This window comes from Pantherophis guttatus, chromosome 1 (genome assembly GCF_059756535.1).
Source record: "Pantherophis guttatus breed Tessera chromosome 1, ASM5975653v1, whole genome shotgun sequence".
Taxonomy (NCBI): domain Eukaryota; kingdom Metazoa; phylum Chordata; class Lepidosauria; order Squamata; family Colubridae; genus Pantherophis; species Pantherophis guttatus.
Window position 1 is genome coordinate 76,486,082 of NC_142063.1, and position 22,390 is coordinate 76,508,471.

General features: G+C 40.1%; 1 protein-coding gene across 2 annotated transcripts in view; it reads left to right on the forward strand.

Moving 5' to 3' along the window:
• ARHGAP1 (Rho GTPase activating protein 1) overlaps positions 1-22,019 on the forward strand; it is a 38,046-nt gene extending 16,027 nt beyond the window's left edge. Inside the window, exons 4-14 of one of the 2 annotated variants that reach the window (XM_034417485.3) lie at positions 889-918; positions 9,469-9,556; positions 10,217-10,348; positions 10,539-10,625; positions 13,004-13,102; positions 14,031-14,138; positions 14,431-14,507; positions 16,949-17,026; positions 17,174-17,302; positions 17,550-17,653; positions 18,761-22,019. In XM_034417485.3, the coding sequence (XP_034273376.1) occupies positions 889-918; positions 9,469-9,556; positions 10,217-10,348; positions 10,539-10,625; positions 13,004-13,102; positions 14,031-14,138; positions 14,431-14,507; positions 16,949-17,026; positions 17,174-17,302; positions 17,550-17,653; positions 18,761-18,940 (1,112 nt within the window). In that variant the 3' untranslated portion in view covers positions 18,941-22,019. The remainder of the gene's footprint in view (positions 1-888; positions 919-9,468; positions 9,557-10,216; positions 10,349-10,538; positions 10,626-13,003; positions 13,103-14,030; positions 14,139-14,430; positions 14,508-16,948; positions 17,027-17,173; positions 17,303-17,549; positions 17,654-18,760) is intronic. The other variant, XM_034417486.3, reaches the window with a different exon arrangement.
• Positions 22,020-22,390: the final 371 nt, after the last annotated feature.

Here is a 22,390-nt window from a genome sequence, read left to right on the forward strand (position 1 = left end):
GTGTGATATTCAGAGGCTTTTTTTTTTTACTTTTAAAAGCATTTTTTCAGCCGAAGAGGTTGTAAAAAAATGCTTTTAAAATTTTTTAAAAAGCCTCTGATGATTGCACGGCTCAGCTGGGCAATGGGGGGGGGCAGGATTTTTGCTACCAGTTCTCCGAACTACCCGCCTCCATTGCTACCAGATCGGGCAATCCGGTCCGAACCGGGAGCATTTCACCCGTTATAATGGGAGATTTGCTCTTGAATAAACAATGGTTACATGAAATTTAAGAAACTGAGATAGCTGCTAATAACCATATGATCAGTTAACTTGAGTTTCAAAACTCGTAAGAAAAGTGAAAATGGTGGATTCTTTGAGTTATATTGTATGTTTTATCAATAGTATCCCGATTCTTTCCTGTTATAAAAGGAATTACCGTACTATATAAAATAGACATAGGAATCTCTGGGTTTAAACTTTTGTTTTCAGTTCATGCTTTTTAAATGAATTTCAGTGACTGAAAGAAGTCAGACTTTGTGAGACATTCTGAGAGCATCTTTATGTTTAAATAAGTTTTGTAGTCTGAAAAAGTTAGACTTTATTGTGTCTGCCAGAAATATAGTGCTTTTCTCTAGTATAGAAAAAAGCAAAATGCAACAAAAAGTATTTGTTTAGATTTTGGAGAGTTTGGAAAATGGTATTATGTCCTAGATTTATAAAGGAAGAGCATTCTATCTTTTTAAAAAGAGTAGCATTGGGAAACAAAAATACCCAGGAATGTTCTGGTACTCTGTGTGTCTTTGGGTTTGCATGTAAATTTTTATTCCAACCTTCGTCATCAGTCCAAGGAGTCAGTTTGACTTAAGGGACTTTTAGTATAATGTACCTTTGTTTCTATTCCTCCAGGGCAGGGTGTACTTGATGGGGTCCAGCCAGGTAGGTAAAATGCCTAGTCTTCTTTTCATTGGCATTTAAGATCATGGCGCTCTTTAGCATGACTGTGACCTGCCGCTGGGTTATCTCAAGGGAGCCCAAATTCTGTGAAGCTGAGGGCTAAATCCCAGTCCTCAAAGTTCACTTGTGTGCATTATGCCAAGTAGATTGCAGCCATGCTTCTCTTCTAAACTGGGGATACAGCCATTTTGGTCATACTACCCATATATAATCAATCTATTCAACTCTGGGATTTTGAAATTTCCTAGCAGAGCTCTGCAGTGGATATCAGCTGGTGGGCTTATTTGGGGTATTCTGCTCTCATCTGTTAACTTCTTTTTTCTTGGATGGTGATGGGTACGCTACCCATTAGGAAATAATTAATGTTAACTTTCCCATTCTCAATTTTTTATGGGGACAGTTTCTTCTGTAATTAATATTTCTTTAATTTACCATTTCTCTTAATTTGAAATCCTGGAAGAAGAGATAGTGCCTCTTCCATGTTTGCTGTGACATCATTAAATGTATCAAAACTGATTTCTGAAATCTAGAAAATGGGCAGGCTTTTTTTAATCCTCTGTGCTTTGGTACTATTTTGAGCACTTTCTTTTAGAACCTCCAACATGAATCCTAATTTCTTCCAAATCTCCTTAAGATCTGTTTATTCCATGGCTTTTCCATTTTTATAATGTCTTCCTGTAAATAATCATAAGCTTACATTTCTTGAAGATTATATCTTAAATGTCTATGAATTAAATGTTTATCTTCACTTGTCTATACAGACAGGTTGATTAATATAATTTTGAAAGATTGGCAATTACTATTTTAAAATTTGTAAATGTAGTCAGTTCCTCTTTTCTTAAGGCAAATTAATTTACCGTATTTTCCGGCGTATAAGACGACTGGGCATATAAGACGACCCCCAACTTTTCCTGTTAAAATATAGGGTTTGGGCTATACTTGCCATATAAGACTGCCCCTCTTCCAATGCACACCAAATAAAAATTAAAAAAACATCAACTGGCTCACCTACAATGTAAAAGCAGCTGTGCTAGACCCAAAATGGCCCCTGTAACAAGCAGGAACCTCACACAGCCACAAAAAGCCCCCCCAAAAAACTTTCACACTCTAAACACACACAACACAACACAACTGGCTCACCCACAATGTAAAAGCAGCTGTGCTAGACCCAAAATGGCCCCTGCAACAAGCAGGAACCTCACACAGCCACAAAAAGTCCAAAAAACCAACTTTCACACTTTACACACACAAAATTCCACATACAGCTTTGTGAGATTTTGTGTGTTTGTGTAGTTGGAGTGAAACACTACAGAAACACACTAAATCTCAGAAAGCTGCACAATATTATTTTATTTTATTTTATTTTTATTTTTATATGAAAGCTAAATTTAAAACTTCCTAAAGGGCTTCCTAAATGGCTAGGTCTAAAAAAGAACAACTAAAAAAACCCCAATTGACTATTTTTTTTAAAGCTCCCAAAGGGGAAAAATCTTACCAAATAGAACAGGGGTCTCCAACTGGTCTGCCTGGTTACAGGAGAGCTACACCCGGCGTATAAGACGACCCCCGACTTTTGAGAAGATTTTCATGTGTTAAAAAGTCGTCTTATACGCCGGAAAATACGGTATGTTTTTAAATGAGGAATGAAAGACACTGTCATGAGGAATGGCAGAAAGGAAAGCTCCCTGAGCTGTTAAATATTCTGCCCTTTAAAATCCTATTTTTCCTTAGCCTAACAATTCTCTCATACCTGCATTACTGAGGTATAGAGACACACTGGTTTCTCGTTTGCTATTGTTGAGCTTCCTAGTTGCCATTGCTTTACAGGTTTTAGTTTATTAGTTATAGCCAAGTTGATTTCAATATCCTATTTTTAGCATTATTAGCTAAACAGTGCATTAAAAGGAGGAAGAGATTCTAGAGAAAGTAAATATTGCTTCTGTAATCATGTAAGTTTTTATTCATGGAACAATCTAGGATGGATGGCTTATTAACTAAAGAATTTTTGGAGGAAAAAAGCTTATAGTATACTTTAAACAACAGTTAAAGTGTTTCACATATTATAAAAAATCTTTATCTCACATTGGATTCATTTTTGGAATTTCAAATATCCTGGACAATTTTGAAATAACTCACAGCCCTGGAAACATTTGAAGATAGTCTGGGAAGATACTACAGGTGCATATTGTATATCAGTGACATATTTTCTGAGTGCACCAAAGAGATTCTGATGTATAATATAACATTCTTATAATTCAGCATTCAAATTAAAATTCAACAATGCAGTTTCATGCAGAATTAACCAGCTGATTTCATATTTATTAAATATACATGCTTTGGAATAATGGGAATTCAATCATTGTTTATTATTTGTACACCTTGAATTCAATTATCAATAGAAATATTTATCCCTGAGTCATATAAAACATTTATAAATATTAAGGCACATATGATATAATCAGTTGTCATACTTCATAAATGATACTGTGTTTCCCCGAAAATATGACATGTCCTGAAAATAAGGCCAAGCCTGATTTTTGGAGTGGGTGTAAATATACGCCCTCCCTCGAAAATAAGCCCTAGTGACTGGGTAGGTGTGGCCAGCACAGGAAGCAGCCCTTTTCTGGTCACCTCAGGGCTTCTCGGCCCCTTAATCGGATCAGCTAAGCCACTCAGGCCGCCATTCATAGCTGATTCGCGGGTGCCGCTCAGACCGCCGCCTCCAGCAAGCACAGCCGCTTTTGCAGCCAATTGTGGCTGCAAAAGAAGCCGGAGGCCAAGCAACGCACCCCACATGCTTCGCACCCTCCTTACCTAATGGAACAGCTGCCTCATGGGTGCCACTCCGGCCAGCCCCTCCAGCAAGCGTGGCCGTTTTTGCCATGGATTGTGGCCACTTCTGCAGCAGGAGGCCAAGCAATGCGCCTCATGTGCCTCGTGCCAGCCTTCCGAAGGGTACTGTAACAGCAGCTATCCATAATTTTTTTACCCTTACTTTGTCTCGACAATACTGGGCCATGTGGGTCGGGACAAAATAAGGGTTAAAAAATTGTGGATAGCTGCTGCTATGGTACCCTTCGGAAGGCCGGTGTGAGGCGCAAGTCTCCTACTGCAAAAGTGGCTGTGCCCGAGGAGCACTTTTGGGAGAGAAGGCAAAGGGGAAGTGATTGCTTGCAAACTCTCGCCCTGCTCCCACCTCTCTGCCGGGCGACTCCCGGCAGCCCCAGATGCCCAACGCCCGCGCCCGCCCGGCTCCCTTTTCCACAGTGCCCGGCTCTTTATCGAGGGGGGTGGCAATGGGGTGAGGGAGAAGTGAGACGCATGGAGCGAGACAGGGCTCGCTTCTCTTGCTGTCTCTTCTCTGCTCTCACCGGGCATGGCAGGGCTTCCTGCCCCTGCCCAAATTGGGTGCAATTTGGGGGTGGCAGGTGGGGAGGGGTGGGGCTGGGGAGACGTGAGATGTGTCTTACCTGCTTTGTAGCTCCATCGCGTGTCTTGCCGTTGTCTGCAGGCAAACACGTTGTAGGGTAAAAAAAACTCACGAGTTCAATCAAACTTCTCGAACTTGAGAGAAGTTTGGTTTTACTCTACAACATGTTTGCCTGTAGACAACGGCGAGACACGCGACAGAGCTGTAAGGCAGGTAAGATGCATGTCTTGCGTCTCCCCGGGCCCCAGGTGAGGGGGGGAAAAGAGATGGCAAGAGGAGCAAGCCCCATCTTGCTCCATGCGTCTTGCTTCTTCCCTTTCCCACATGCCACCCCCCTTGATAAAGAGCCGGGTGCTATGGAAAAGGGAGCTTTGGGCTTTGGGCTTCTGAGGTCGTCCGGCGGAGAGGCGGGAGCAGGGCAGGAGTTTGCAGGCGAGGGTGATGGATGGATGGGAGGCGGGCGAGTGCTAAGAACGCCGGGGAGATTCCCACCTTTGGTTGCCCCAACGAACAGTTGACGAGCAGCTGTGTTGCGCTGCCACAGCAGCACAACCCAGCAGCAGCCATGAGGTGGCCACGCTCGCCACCTCCTGCACCCCCAAAATAATAAGACCTCCCCGATAATAAGGCAAGCCCTTATTTCGGGGGCTCAAAAAAAAAAGTCAGGATCTTATTTTCGGGGAAACATGGTAGCTTTTTTTAAAAAAAACTAAAACACAATAGTAATTAACCTTGTTGAGATTAGACAAGTTGGAAATAATCAAGTTATTAGAAGGTTTTCTTTGCTATGAAAAGTGTTATATGATATTTTATTAGAGTAACCAGGAAGCTAAGTATAATCATGGTTTACTTTTGAACTCATGTTGATTTTTCTAAGAGTTGGGAACTGGGTTTGCTCTAAAAGTAAAGGTTGAAGATGGAGATCATTGTCTACGAACAGTTTTCAAAGCATCCATTGATTTCTGTGTTTATTTGTTTCCACTTTTAAATTCAAACTCAAAATGTTGAATTTAAATTCTAATTATATACACCACATCCTATTAACACAAATTAGGCGGTAGCCTGATTATCTGATGCAAAAGTATTCTGTTACCATTCAAGAATGCTGCTATAAAGCAGTAGAAGACGATATAATTTCATCTTGCATTTTTTTCATCTTGCAAGTTTTTGTTCTATGCTTCTTACTTGCAGATTTTGTTAAATTAGTCAGCTAAGGGCTAGATGGTTATAGAATGTTGTACAATATTTCCTCATTGTGAGTGGGTACATCAGAAATATTAACCTGTCCATATTTAAAGCCTGTTATCAGTTCTTGTTTCACATTGAATTCACACTGAAACAACTGCTTTGTCAAAGTAAAATAATATTGACGCTCTGTCTCTTAAAACAGTTATGGTTTATAATTTAAGAAACACTACCATACTAGTGGTAGGACTAATCTTTTTTGCAATTTTTTAAAAGAGTCTTTTCTCTTTGACTGTAATATACAGAATACCATCCTGCAGAACAGAGAAGTATATCTGCCTTTGTTGAAATAGATGTAAGAAGTAGAAAAAAAAATGATAAGGGGTTCCATTGTACCGTATTAGCTGCAAAACAATGTTATCCCAGTAAACTCTTAAAAGCATCTGCAATCTACTCCAGTGCATACATTGGATATATGTACTGTGTCATAGTAATTCAATTTTGGGGGAACTATATGAATGTTTCTTACTGAGGTGCTTTATTTTTGGGCAACCATGGGATAAACTGTTGGATGTTGGTCTTGTGACTTGACTGGTAACTCTGTATAATTGTTTCAGATTAGCTCTGCATTGCCGTCCTGGTTTCATGTCTCTCTTAGGTGCCATTTTGTCACAAGTGCCTTCCACCATCATGTGCTTGAATGGCAAATCCTAATGTTTGCACAGGTACAAGAGAAAAAGGAAAGAAAAGAAAATCTTAGGAGAGGGATTTCCAAGATAATAAGGACAAATATACTTAATAGGCATGGAATGATGCCGAACTCTGGGTGGAAGGCATAAAAAAATGGGGAATGAGGAAAATGGCAAATGGAGTGTCTGGAAACATGAACAGTGAGTACTCCAACCTTGTTGCAGGTTCCATTTGTTTCTGCTATTTGCATCAGTCTTTTACATAAGCAATGTTTATTTCAAATGAGTCCATATGTAGCTCGTATCTCATTTGATACAATTTCCTTCTCCCCACCACCATCATTTTTACATTTACATCAACTGTCCCTTGCTTGATCATTGATCCTAATATATTGTATATTTAATATGTTGAAAGTTGTTCTTGTGAAGGAGTTTGGTTCATTTGAAGCTTTGCAGAATAATGCTGTTTAAACATGTATTAATTATTTCGGTATTTGTAGAAATAAGATCTAAACACAATTAAGATGATTATACGCCTTAGTAATATTTAGCATTGTATTTTGGCTTGTATCAGTCACAAGTAAGCTTCATTTGTCACAGGAATATATACAGTAGAAGTTGTAAATACACCTAATTAAAAAAAAGACAAAATGTTCCTCCCTTATGAATTTGAAGTAACAATAAACTGATCAATCAAAATAAAATCTGTATGACAGGAAATTTGTATTTTCTTTAACTATTTATATACTATGCACAGGTTCGCCTGGTGCACCAATTGCGACCCTACTTGGATCAGGAGGCTCTCCTCACAGTCACTCATGCCCTTGTCACCTCATGGTTAGATTATTGCAACGCGCTCTACATGGGACTACCCTTGAAAAGTGTTCGGAGACTACAGTTGGTCCGGAACGCAGCCACGTGAGCTGTTGTGGGTGCACCTAGGTACACCCACATTACACCAATTCTCCGCAAGCTGCACTGGCTCCCTTTTGGTCTCCGGTCACAATTCAAGGTGTTGGTTATTACCTTTAAAGCCCTACATGGCTCAGGGCCAGGTTATCTTCGAGACCGCCTTCTACCACATAGCTCCCAGCGACCGGTAAGATCCCACAGAGTTGGTCTCCTCCGGGTTCCATCAGCTAAACAATGCCAGCTGGCGGGCCCCCGGGGGAGGACCTTCTCTGCGGCTGCCCCAGCTCTCTGGAACCAGTTACCTCCTGAGGTCCGGACCATCCCCACCCTATTGGCTTTCCGAAAAGCGGTGAAGACCTGGCTTTTCTGGCAGGCCTGGGGCCATTGATCTTGCTTTGCGATCTGACGAGAGCCGGCTCTGAATGGTGTGAATGGGTTTTAATGTTTTTAATGTTTTTATTTTTTAAGTGCTTTTATAGTGATTTTTTGAGTGTATTGTGAGCCGCCCTGGCTCTTCGGAGAGGGGCGGCATATAAATTGAATAAATAAATAAATAAATAAAAAATACTATTATGATGATAGTTAAAATATTAAACAGTGAGAAAATGCATATAATTTCAACCTCCTATGCAGAAAGGCCCACCTTTGCTCCCATAGAGAAGAATATACTGTAGAATTCCTTTTCCATACGCATATGTTTGTTCAAGAAAATGTGTTTTAGGTAGGGGCTACTTCAAACTTGCATTTTAATCACATGAGAAGTCAGATTGTCAAATGTAGCTTTTTGGGAAAAAAGCAATTTACGCCAAAGCTCAATATCTTTAATGTCCTACTTTTATTATATATTATATTGCAATAAATATATAATGGCAACTAAGTTCCTAAACAGCAGATTAAACCTTGTATGTACAAAATCATATTCATCAGCCTTTCTGTTATTTTCATAAAAAACCCAACTCATCTTCTCATAACCTGGCAAGGTAGTGGAACCTCTGTTTCTGAAATCTCCTCTTGATAACAGTATTATTTGTTTTCATTATAGGCTGCTTAAAAGGCTTCCGTTGATGATATAACTTTCATATTAGATGTAATCTGATAGTATGGGAAAAAAATGGGGGAAACTTACAATCAGGTACCTCTTGGTCTGTGGAATTCCTTGATTAGGGTATTATTTTCTGCTTGAACTACCAAGAAGGAAGCTACATACCCCACCAACATGGCAAGTAAGCTACTGTATATAAAGAGGGAGCAAACTCCATACTCATCAACACTGATGGTGTCACCTAGAACAGTGGCCCCTAACCTTTTGGGTACCACCAGGTCCGTGGAGAAAGGTTTTTCTATGGACCGGAAGAGACGTGGTTTTGTGTGCTGCCTGCATCCTGGGGATGGAGTTTCGCTTGTTTGTGTGGCCCAGTTGCTGGCATGCCACGATCCGGTGCCGGTTCACTGACCGGGGTTGGGAACCCCTGACCTAGATGGGTAATTAAACATCTGCAAGCAAACGACTAAACTCAAAGAGCACCAAGGACTCCACAGTTCAAACCTGAGTTACATATATCCTCTTCTATTGGAAACTATTGGTCTGTCATATCTAAGACAAATGTTGCCACAGACTTGTTTAGTGATGTGCATGGTTCTGGGCTGTAAAAAAATGATTATTTTATATCATATGTGTTACAAGTCAGTAGCAGAAGTCCTTGTGACTCTGTCATCTGCTGGTTCGCTTGTCAGTTGATAGAGCTTGAGGGCAGATAATTATTGCTTATTTTTTGAGTTTGTTTGCTTTGCTTCCTTGTGGGGATTTTCCTTTTTCATACTGAGTATGCAGGAACAAGCAGGTGCTGAGAGATGGGATGCACTGGGGAAAACACACAGCAAGAATACTCCCCTGTAAATTAATCAGTTACTGTGTGTTGAAAAGGGTTTTGTTTTTTGTTTATTTCCTTTGCTTTAGAATCACAAATATGTGTCATGATGATGTTGTGGATGTTCCTAAATTGAGTTAAAGAGAGCAAATCCACATTGACGTCTCATGGCCCAGGGTTGCCATTATCTTTGTCGCTTTAAAAAGAACATCATTCCTCCACCTTTCATTGGCAGGACATTTGGTTGGTCTCAAGCATTAGCCATGTCCAAACTGTGTCACCGGTCTTTTTCTGCAAGCAAATGTTATGTGGCAGTTTTTAGTTTGGTGTTGAGTTGAAAATGGCACTGGAATATTTAAGCATGTGATTTAAGCTAGCTCTGCTGCTTTTCTATTTAGGGCTCCTTACTTTGTGCTTTATGCTGTGACATGTAGCATTTCTATCCTAGGTGATGATAAGTATGGGCGGAAAGTAATTTTGTTCAGTGCCTGTCGGATGCCTCCTAGCTATCAGCTTGATCATGTGAAGCTGCTAAGGTGAGTATTGCTCTAACTGACTTGCTTAATGTTTGAATTTCCCCAAATGCTTCTCGTCCTAGAAGCTTCTTCAGTTCTAACTGACTGGTAGGGAATGGAAGGATTTATATTCTTTGCAGTCATCTGATCGTTTTAGCACTCTGAGGGTTAGCCATTAGCTCTCAGAGAAGAATATAAATCCTTCCATTCCCTACCATTCAGTTAGAATTGAAGAAGCTTCTTGGATGAGAAGTGAAATGTTTTGAAAGTCCAGTTGCCTTATGGAAAAAGTACCTTTGGAAGATTTTTTGAACAACCATTAAGGGAAAATTCTGGAAATACTCATAGTTATTTTGTCAGCTATTCCCAATCACATTTTATAATTCATATCTGTCTTTATATAGAGAAACTGGATTGTTATTATTCTGACTAACTACAGTAGAACCTCTGGTCACGAAGGCTTCTGACTACAACCAAATCGGGTTCCGACCAAAAAATTCACAATCCCCCCCCCCCCAGGTTGATTTCCCCTTTCGCGTCATTTTTTTTGTAAGCACCAAATTTCCAAAATTAGATTTGGGTCACAAATCGATTTGCGACCAAAGTTATGGAACAAATTATGGTTGTGACCAGAGTCTACTGTACTGATATAATTACTGACTGCCATTTCTGTTTCTTCAGCTATTTGAAGTATACACTGGACCAGTATGTGGAGAGTGACTACACCCTAATATATCTGCATCATGGTCTGACCAGTGAAAACAAACCATCTCTAGGTTGGCTGCGGGATGCCTACCGGGAATTTGATCGCAAGTGAGTGACTGTGGTTTTGGATTTTAAAAGAGTTAAGATGGTCTGGATAAGGATAAAATAAATAAAAATGAGAGTATAATATAGTTTTATAGCTTTCTTGGGTGAGAGATTCTCTGTTTTTCTTAATAGCAAATCAAATTCTTTTCAGTTAAAAAATGTTTCAGATAAATCATAATTCTTTGTGTTTCAGATACAAAAAGAACATCAAAGCATTGTTCATTGTGCATCCAACTATGTTTATCAAGACACTGCTGATTCTCTTTAAGCCCTTGATCAGGTATGAAAACATGAAGATGCTTTGTTGGTAATAATATGGATGTAATATAAAGTGGTTAGGAAGTGAAACATGGTTCTTTTAGTGTTTTTTTAAAGTAGGCTTACAATTATAAATTGAAATTTTAAAAATTATATTGTTATACTCTTTCCTTCCAGGAAAGAGTTTGAGGATGCATTATTTCCCTAATTTTTTCCTTACAAAAATGGATGAATTGGGCTGAGAAAGCTGTTATATATAGTTTTTATATTTGGTTTAGTAAAGCATTCCATCCGGTGTCTCATAATATTTTGATTAGCAATCTGTTAAATTTAGCCTGGTGAAATGATAGTTGAATAGCCACATACCTGGCTCAAAAATCATACTCAAAAAAGCACTCATCAATGATTCCTTATCAGTCTAGATAAAGGTATCAAGTGAGATGCTCCAAGGCTGAGTCCTGGGCTCTCTGTTTTTTTATTATTTTTACGATTTGATTGAAGAGGTGGAGGTAATGCTTATCAGATCTGCAAATAACGCAGTAATAGATGTGATAGCTAATTCCATAAATAAAATTCAAAACCATTTTGATAGATGGAAAAATAGACTAAGTGTAACAGAATGAAATTGAACAGAAGCAAATGTAAAGCTCTTCACTTAGGAAACCAAAATTAAATCCAAAGTCATAAGCTAGAAACTATATGGCTTGGTAATAGTATTTGTAAGATGTTCTTGGAACAGCAGGCGATTACAAACCAAACATGAGCCAGCAGTGTAGTTTGACTATAAAAAAACTAATTAAAAAATTCTCCAGTTCCTGGCAATACAACAGGATTCAGAGAAACTAGAATAAGAGCAGAGAAGGGTAATAAGACTGATGAAGGGACTGGAAATTACATTTTACAAGGAGTGACAGAGAGAACATTTACTCTTGAAAGAATATGGTAAGAGTATGCTAGTACTCTTCAAATAACTTTTTCGTAGAAACAGCTCAAAGTCTCTGTGTTCTTGTGCAAAACACAGAAAAATGAGTGAAAATTACAGAATGGAAGGCAGATTGTAATTGAATATTGAAAGGAACAATAAAAACTTCAACAATTATTCTGAGATGGATGTCTTCATGTGGAAGTTAGGCATTTGTTGGGAATGATTTAAATTTGATTCCTGTGTTGAGCAGGAGTTGGATCACATAGCTTAAATGGCACCTTTTAATACTACAATTCTATTATTACAGCTGTGTAGTTCATGGACTATTATGGGAGGATATAGATAACTTCATTTTTCATCTGGATCTCTCAGGGTTCCAACTCTTTCTTTTACCACCAGTAGTGGGTTCTACTTACCTTTGCTACTGGTTCGGAATTGTGAGTGTGTGTGCGCGCATGCTTGCTTCGCTCACGTGCGGCGCTTCTGTGCATGCACAGAACCTTCTGCGCATGTGCAGAGCATTGGTTATGACGTCCGGGCAGGTGGGCGGAGTCTCTTGTCGCCGCCACTACCGGTTTGCCCGAACCGGGGCAAACCGGTAGAAACCCACCACTGTTTACCACAACCCAACTGTTGTGTATCAGTAGTTTAAGTTCAATTTCAAAACAGGGGCTACATGAATCATTCAGTACAAATAACTAGGATCGGATTGGATTGGATTTTCCAAACAATGAAACTGCAGATGAGATAGCATATAACAAGGTTACCTTTCTATGTGTACATCTCATATACCACAATGCTGTAGTTTTACAATAATGTTCCATGTTTGTTCAAAATATTCTTGCATTTTCCCCTCTAGAGTTAATTTTGTTCTGAGGAGTATGTAATAAAACAAAAGGAAAAAGGATACCATATTTCCATTTTCTACTTATTTTCTTTATAGCATAGTGCAAATATTGCCTGCAGTCCAGTAGTTCAGCACTATGAAAAATAATACTGAAACTCACTGTTATTTACTGATAGTTTCCATAATGCAGCTACTTTATGATTATTGTTTTTACATATCCTAAACAAATGCCTTTGCCCTATGGGGATCAAAAATGCTTAACTTGTGTTGAGTTGCTACTTGTATTGTTTAGTGTTGGAAATCTTCCAGTCAGCTGATTGCTAAGGATTTCTTCTCCTCTGTAAATGATTTATTGCAAAAGACTGAAGTTTCTTTTATAAATAAAATTCTGTAGCACTAAATTTGGAAAAGGATCCATTTTTAGTCCATTGAGAAATCTAAACATGAAGAATTTTAGTAATATATACTGTAAATTGCCAATGATGCAGGGACAACAGGACAGTATATCCTCCTAACTACCGCACAAGAGCATCCTTCTCAATGCCATTTTTGTGTGTTCATCTCATCCTTGAGTGTACTTATTATTTTATTTATTTTTTCATGTACCGGGCTATCAATTGTCTTGCAGCTTTAAGTTTGGACGGAAGATATTCTATGCAAACTATCTGAGTGACCTTGAGGAGCATGTGAAGTTGGAACAGTTGGGAATCCCAAGCCAGGTGCTAAAGTGAGAACAGATTGCTTATTTCCAGCTTCTGTGGAAGATGCTGTATTAAGAAGGGAGTCAAGAAAAGGGCCTGCAGTGTTTTGTTTCTTTGCACATTTGATATGATACAGGCAGTCCTTGACTTACAACCGTTTATTTAGTGACCATTTGAAATTACAATGGCACTGAAAAAAGGGACTTACGACTGTTTTTCACACTTACAACTGTTGCAGCATCCCCATGATCACATGATCAAAATTCAGATGCTGGAGAACTGGCATGTATTTATGACGGTTGCAGTGTTCCGGGGTCATGGGATCCCCTTTTATGACCTTCTGACAAGCAAAGTCAATGAGGAAGCCAGGTTTACGTAACAACTGGGTTATAGATTTAACTGCAGTGATTCACTTAACAACTGTGGCAAGAAAGGTCATAAAATGGGTGAAAACTCACTTAACAACTTTCTTGTTTAGCAATGGAAATTTTGGGCTCAGTTGTGATCATAAGTCGAGGACTACCTGTACTTTGAACCATTTGGATGCCTCCCAGCAAAACATGGGGAGACATTTTTATACAGTCTTTGTGTTGGATACTTTCTCTCAGTTATTCAGCTGTCTTATTGTTCCTTTACCTTATACTTGAGAACTTACTCTTAACTTTCTTAAGCAGAGATTATTTTAGGTGCCAACTTTAGTACACTATAGATCTAACCTGCTCATTCCAAATTACTTGTTTCTGCTCAGTTGCCTATGACCTTGATGTCCTAGCTTTTATTAGAGGGTTTCTAACAGTTAGTTAGTTAGTTAGCAAACAAGCAGACGGTGTAACTGTTATAGAGAGTATATTGTAGGGCATTCTTTCACAAAGTAGTGCATCAATGGAACTAATTAAATAAGAATTTTTTAGTGTAGGAGAGATTTCATACATACCAATGTTTCTTTCATTGTAGGTATGATGAGTATCTGAGATCACTACAAAAACCTGCCCAGGTGCCTCAGAAAGCAACACCACCCCGTCCACCTCTGCCAAATCAACAGTTTGGTATTTCTCTCCAACAGTGAGTATTTCCATCTCTTTATTTTAGTTGGTGTAATAGTGATGGCTGCACACTTTCCCTGGATAGTAGTATTATTAATGTTTCCAATCCAATTACTGCTGCCAGGCTGAGCTACCAAGATCACGGCCAGAGAGACCCTGGATATTAGCTAGTTTCAGAGTCTTTTCTCCACCCCCATCCCCCAAATAATATGTGTGTCGTGTGAGTGATTCTTTTAGAAAGGTTGGTGTAAAATTATTTCTAGCTTCTTGCAAAGGAACGATAAACAATTAAGCCTCTCTTCTACCAACAGGCTGAAGGAGAAGAGCTCAGACCGGAATCCTATCCCATTGGTGATCAGAGAAACCACTGCTTATCTACAAGAGCATGGTAAGAGCAAGGAAAATCCATGTTCAAATTGATTTGTCCCTTCTAGTATCTCCTACAGGGATGTTTTGCTTGGATGATCTTAGCTATTTTCAGATGTCTTAGCATTGGTTGGAGGGCGAGTCGCTCCGAATCCGACTGAACACTAGTTAGGTCTCATATTAAGACCTATCTAGTGGCGATAAAAGCGGCAAAGCGTAATCACTTTTCCGCTCTTATTGCATCGGCAGATAACCGCCCAGCCGCCTTGTTTAGGGTGACCCGCTCCCTCCTACATCAGGGAGCACGGGAGGACCCCTTGCAAGGGCAGGCTGAGGATTTTGCACAGTATCTGCACGATAAAATCGATAAAATCGCTCAGATTCGGGAAGGCTTGGACTCTGACTGGGTAGATCCCGGCGGGGTGACTGAGGCTGGTCTTGAGAATGTTACCTGGGATGAGTTCGACCCTGTGACTCCTGAGGACGTGGACAGGATCCTGGGGAGATTAAACGCAACCACATGTTTATTGGACCCGTGCCCCTCCTGGCTGGTACTGGCCACCCGGGAGGTAACACGAGGCTGGCTCCAGAGGATCATAAATGCTTCTCTGAGAGAGGGTTTCTTGCCTCCCGCCTTGAAAGAGGCGGTGGTGAGGCCCCTCCTCAAGAAGCCTTCTCTGGACCCGGCCGTTTTGGCAAACTATCGTCCGGTCTCCAACCTTCGCTTTGTTGCAAAGGTTGTGGAGAGAGTGGTTGCGCGCCAGCTCCCACAGTTCCTGGATGAAACCGTCTATCTAGATCCGTGCCAGTCCGGCTTCAGGCCTGGGTACAGCACGGAGACGGCATTGGTCGCATTGGTGGATGATCTCTGGAGGGCTCGGGACAGGGGTTGTTCCTCTGTTCTGGTCCTGTTAGACCTCTCAGCGGCTTTTGATACCATCGACCATGGTATCATGCTGCGCCGGCTGGAGGGACTGGGGGTGGGAGGCACCTTGTTGAGGTGGTTCTCCTCCTATCTCTCTGACCGGTCGCAGTCTGTGTTGGCAGGGGGGCAGAGGTCGACTTCGAGGCGCCTTGCTTGCGGGGTGCCGCAAGGGTCGGTCCTCTCGCCGCTCCTGTTCAACATTTATGTGAAGCCGCTGGGTGAGATCATCCGTGGTTTTGGGGTGCGATGCCATCTGTACGCTGATGACACTCAGCTGTACATTTCCACCCCAGACCACCCCAATGATGCCCTCGAAGTGATGTCCCAGTGTCTGGAGGCCGTGCGGGTCTGGATGGGGAGGAACAGGCTTCGGCTCAACCCTTCCAAGACCGAGTGGCTGTGGATGCCGGCGTCCCGGTATAGCCAGCTGGTGCCATCGCTGGCTATTGGGGGCGAGTCACTGACCCCCACAGAGGGGGCTCGCAACTTGGGCGTCCTCCTGGACACACGGCTGTCTTTAGAAGAGCATATGACGGCCGTGGCCAGGGGGGCTTTTTATCAGGTTCGCCTGATACGCCAGTTGCGCCCCTTTCTGGATCGGGACTCCTTGTGCACAGTCACTCATGCCTTGGTTACGTCACGCCTGGACTACTGTAACGCTCTCTACATGGGGCTCCCCCTGAGGAGCACCCGGAGGCTCCAGCTGGTGCAGAATGCGGCTGCGCGGGTGATTATGGGAGCGACGTGGCGCTCCCACGTAACACCTCTCCTGCGCGAGCTGCATTGGCTCCCGGTGGTCTTCCGGGTGCGCTTTAAGGTGTTGGTTCTCATCTTTAAAGCGCTCCATGGCTTAGGGCCAGGGTATTTGCGAGACCGCCTGCTGCTACCGATAACCTCCCACCGGCCAATACGCTCTCACAGAGAGGGCCTCCTCGGGGTGCCGTCGGTCAGGCAATGTCGGCTGGCGGCCCCCAGGGGGCGAGCCTTCTCTGTGGGGGCACCCGCCCTGTGGAATGAGCTGCCTCCTGGAATACGATTGATCCCGGACCTCCGGACCTTCCGTAAAGCCCTGAAGACGTTTTTATTTCATCAAGCCGGCCTAGCCTAAATGGTTTTTAATTGGGATTTTAAATTTTATGGATTTGGGGTTTTAAATTTGGGTAGCCAATGATTTAATTCTTTTAATTATCTTAACTTTTGCATTTGTATGTTTTTTAATTTTGGCTGTTCACCGCCCTGAGTCCCTTCTGGGAGAAGGGCGGTATACAAATTAAATTAATAAATAAATAAATAAATTTTTCTAATTCCATGCTGAAAACAGTGCAATCCCATATATAGCAGTATTGTAGCTGTTTCCATGCAAATATCATGGGCAAAAATTCTCTAAATCCTTTGGAGAACTTTCAATCTTCTTGCTTAATTGTCCAGTTCTATAACTGGCAGAATAGATGCATTGTTTTTAGGGCTACATAATGTTTATTGCTCATGTCTGTGATAATACAGTTACTCTGAGCTCTTTCCCTTCCCGCCTCTTTCAGCTCTTACCACACAGGGGATTTTCCGGCGATCTGCAAATACACAAACAGTAAGAGAGGTTCAACAGAAATACAACATGGGTAAATGTCTTCTCAAGGTAGTCCCTTCCCTTCTTTTCTTTCCCTCCTGTATGGGCTTTAAATTTGCCCTTGGCACATGGATTGTCTGCCATATTGCACGTTATGCTTTGGCTATTGCTCTGAAACACTTTATTCTGTCTTACCCAGGATTGCCTGTGGATTTTGCAACATATGAGGATGTGCATCTTCCTGCTGTAATTCTCAAGACCTTCTTGAGGGATCTGCCTGAGCCTTTGCTCACCTTTGGCCTCTACAGTGATGTTGTCAATTTCTACAGTGAGTGCTTATCAAGATGGTCCTAATCCCATATCAGTAATCTTTTCTCAGGATGCCGGATCCAGAGTTATGATTTTCTTTGACAGTAGGAGACGACTTATTTTTTTCAAGTTAATATAATTAAATTTCTATTGATTAAGAGACTCATTCCTTTTCAAGTGTTTTTTCTCTGCAAGATAATCTCTCCCTATATTAGCTAGAATTTGGAATATCGGTGCATATCACACTTGTTTTCTTTTCCTTTAAGATATGGAAGAAGAAAAGAGTATAGATATTGTTCGCAAAACACTTCAGACTCTCCCAGAGGAAAACTATCAAGTTCTGTGTTTATTAATGAATTTTCTTGGGCAGGTGAGATTAGTGTATTACATACTTTTCAAATTCTCAGTCTTAAGGTGTGATGATAGTTGGTTTATGTAGTTTTAAAACAAATTTGAAAAGTTAATGGAGGGTGCCTATCACTTATTAATCATAATAATATGATAGGCACCCTCCATTAATTTTGTATAATTCTGTATTTGGAAATAATCTAAATCTGAATGTGAGATACATTGTTTAGAAGACCTGTGAAGACTTTGATCTTCACCCTGTGAGGGAGCATAAGGCTCTTTGTTTCCTCATGCTTCTCATCTTTAATCTTCTATGTTTAAATTTATTGAAATTTATTTTTATTTGCTTGTGACAAGCTGTCCAGAGTTGTTGAAAGATGGACAGCATACAAGTTTAATAAGTTATTATTATTAGTTACTATTTGGAAATGAGATGCTACAATAGGTGAACTTAATTTTTTCCTGTGTATCCAATCTGTATCCCTTCTATTGTGCTCCATCCTGATCCCCTTTCCCCAGGCATGGACAAATATTCTACTTGTGAAAAATTAAGGCTCAGGTTCCCCCAAAGCACTTCATTGTTGAGCAATGATTAGAAAATTTCTAAATCCATGTTGAAATCAAATCACTATGGTGGGTCCTTCCTAAGACTCTGACCTTTAAACAATTACAGGTGCCTAGTCATTGTAGAAGTGGATAGCTTTATACATTCCTTAAACCAATCAAATGTATAAGATCACTCAACTCACAATGTGTTAAGTTGCTGACATGTCCTTAGACAGTTGAAGTGGCTTATAAATTGACAAATAAATATCAGCCAATTAGATTTTTGTTATGTTATTCCAGAAAAGTTTGAAACCAATAGAGTAAAAGAAATTAGTAGATGACTGATTCTATAAATGGGGAAGAAAAAAAGATTTGTAATTAAAGGCTTGTAGTCTACTAAATAGCAGGTATTTGAAACCCCAAATATCACTATTTTATACGCAAGACAACTTTGGTCTTTATGTGTAATCTGAGAGTTGAATAGATGGTAAGGAGCTAAGAAGCATTGAATCAAATTCCCGTTTTCTTTCAAGTGGTAAGAATAAATCTTCTTTCTCTTTCTCTCCCATTACTTCACATGTAGGTCTCTGCCAACAGTGATATCAACAAGATGACCAATGCCAATCTGGCAGTAGTTTTTGGCCCAAATCTGTTGTGGGCTAAAGATGCAGCTATAACCCTCAAAGCCATCAATCCTATCAACACCTTTACCAAGTTCCTCTTGGACAACCAGATGCAGCTTTTCCAGAACACAGATGCTTGAGCCATAAGCTGTTTGTGCTAGCACGTTCTGTGTCCACTGTGATCATTCCTTTCTTCTTCTTCTCCTCCTTTTCTTTTCTACCTTGCTTTGGAGATGTGGCCATTCTGAGGAAGTTCCAGGTGGTGTGTAATGTGAAAGATGGATACAGTTCGCTTGTTTGTATATATGGAGGGTTTTGCAAGAGGGGGCTTATCAGATGAGGAGAGAAAGCAGATCTTAAAAATCAAGTTCTACCTTGGCTATTCTGTCTTGAGTACTGGTACTAGGATTCAGCTTGTTCTTAAATGTTTTATCTCCTTCCCTTTCCGAAAGATGTCATATAGATAAGTTTCTTTAGCTGTCAGTGGAACTGCTTTCTCTTAGTACCAGGCCCCGAGGGAGCGGATTAGGGTAGAAATTATCTCAATTGGTTCTCTGGTCCAAATTAATTCTTCACAGGTGCCCAAGTCAGGCAATCCTCTTTAATACTGATAGTGACTTGCTGAATACACTTTATACCTTTGATGGACACGTGGACTTAGTCCCTGGCAAAACTGAACCATAGTACAACTGGCTTAAGTGCCTGAAAACTTATCTATAGATTTCATGCAGCTCTGACACTTGATCTGTTATCAGATGTTCCTGTTATGTAAAGATTCGTGCTCTTGGAAACAAGAGAGCTCACTTTTCTGCCTTTTCAGCAATTTATTTCAAATTGGCCTTGGCAGCAAGCCTTTCCTTTTTAATTGGCAGATAATGAATTCAAATATGTGTATGTGTATTGATATGCATTCAAACAGGCCAGCTCCTCTCTGCCAAAGTCCAGATCAAATGTTGGCCATACCTGTGACTGAAACGGGAAATGTGCTATTAGGTGGTTCTGGTTGCAGCACTTTAGCCATTGGAATTAGATTTGTTTTCAAGGAAAAGCTTCATAACAGGGCCAAACCTTATCCTAATCTGCTGGGATCTACTGTGCCAAAACTATTAAAGAATGAATTTGTTTCTACCATCTTTTCCTTATAGGACTCAAATGTAGCTTTTTGACTTAGTCAAAATGACACTGATGCACCTTTGGTTTCCTTGGCACCTGAGAGATTTGATGCATGCTTTCTCTTTTTCTAGGAACTGAGACAGCCCTGTAGTAGGTTTATCTGGCTTTTTTGAGTGTCTCTTTTTGACTGTCTCATGAAATTAGTTTTGCAAGAGCTAGTCTTAATTTATATACCAATAGCAGTGTCCTACAATGTCTTTAGCAGTCATAGTTTTAAAATAGAATCTGAACATTTCCATTATGTCCTGCTGACACCTCTGTTGGCAGTTGGATATGGCCACATAGCTGTAAGTTGACCCTACCAGGTAGAGGACCAAAATCATACAATTATAAAAAGTAGCAATGTTTTTTACCCCATAGTTCACTGAAATTACGTAATTAAATTATTTGTTATGCTTATAATTAACAAATGATCAATGAGAACTAAAAAGTGCACCTGGGTTATCTGTGCCAGTAGTTGAGCTGGAGTAAGAGCTCTAGTAGTAACTGAAAAAATTCCCAAACTGTTAGTGATAACCAGGAATGGCAGATAAAGGTAGGTGAAGCTATTAAGAGGGGCTGATGTGCTAAGATCTCCTTTATTAAGGCATGTAAGATTAATCTGATATGTTGTACATAGTGTTTAGTCTAAAGAAACATGGGACCCTTTCAGCTAGAAAGTTATGAAGATTATCAAAAGGTTTTTTTTTCTTAATGTCTTTTATATACTACTATTTAGCATGACTAAATGAGGAGTGGCCTTGTGTAGAAACTATATCAATATTAGCTTCATTGTTTTATATTTCAGGCCATGAATAGCTTGTAGGCTATTTTTTTATAGCATGCCATTGTGAATTGAGACTAGATTTGGTCTGATTCTAAGCTGTAGAAGTATTGCTTTGTTTATTAAAAATGCCCAGGTGGAAAAGAAACTGATTGTACAGAAACTGTAATTTAGACTAGTAAGGTCCCAGCGCTGCAAGTTCAGTCCCTTTACCCAAACTATAATTTCTATACTGAATTAGTTTCAGAATTACGTTAACATAAATTGGAGACAAAATAGTTTCTTGGGGGTTCAGTATTGTCATACCTGGGCAATGACACATTTATCAACTACATAGATTTCAAACTCCTGAATGTGACTTTGCGTTGCCAGGTTATAAAATATATCTTGTTAAGTGTAGCATATTATTAAAGCAAACTTGCAAAACTGTAGAAGTGAGCCAGTGTAAATAACCTTTAATTTTCTCACTTTGCTGAGAGCTACCAGAAAATCTATAGCATATGATTGCTTTGTTTCTTTATCTTTTATCATTTCGCCTTCTTGAAACCATAGCTAGCCATAGACCTGTGATTGGGCTAGACTGTTTAAAAGAATGAAATACGTGGTTTGAACTAACACTGCACTCCCAAGTTTTTATTTCCAAAATGCCTGCTGCCTGAATTAGGGTATCCAAGCAGTCAGAGTAATTAGAGGAGCAGCATTCATGTAGCTGTTTATGTCTTCTCACCTCCTTTTCTAATAGAACTTGATAGTTTCTTGTGGCTATACTTCCTCTCCTCTTTTGTCCCTTCGGTGATACATCTATGTATTCCTGTTCATTGTTGCTTGGCTTTCATGTTAGATATTGACCTCAGTATCTGTTGATGGAGCGCTATGTCTCCACTTTATTCCTCTTTTGCCTGTTATTAAATCCACTGATTCTTTGGCATCCTTGGAAACCATTCTGTGCCCACTTTGCTAACAGCTACTCCTCTGCTTGTACTGACACAACAATTTTTGGGTAATACTGCTGATGTTGAGTCCAATCTGGATGTCTTATGTGTGCTGCCTCAGCCAAATATTACATGGCCAAATGAGCCCTTATTGCACACTCGCCAGTGAGGTCTTCATGTGGTAATTTTTGTTGCTGTTCTTTCTTTTGATTGTTTATTGGGAGCAAGGCTGGGGGTTGTTACTGTGACTTTTATTTACATATCCTTGTTTATTTCCTTCCAATGGTACCAATCTTGTATTCACAGTTTGCACTTTTTGTACTTCAATAAACACTCAAAGCCAATAACAAATTTTGGTGTGCTTCTCAATTTGTTATTCTAAGACTAGTTATTAAGAGATGCTTTTTAATAATAGGCACTTCCTATTGACTCCTATATTTTCAAGTATTGACTGCTTAATACTTGAAAACATAGAAACTATTTTTTTTCATTCTTAAACCTGTTGTATTGGTTGGATCCAGCACAATGTTCCTATTAAGTATAAATCAATGCTTATTAGATATTGTGTAGTCCATTTTATCTAGAATTTCTCCACTATGTTTCTCCACTAACTCTATTATGGCTGCTTTAATTAATTAGTTGCTTTCAGATCTGGAGTAATGTTACTACACATCCAAATATTTGTATGTATCTTCACTATAACTAAAGAGGAATAAATCTGA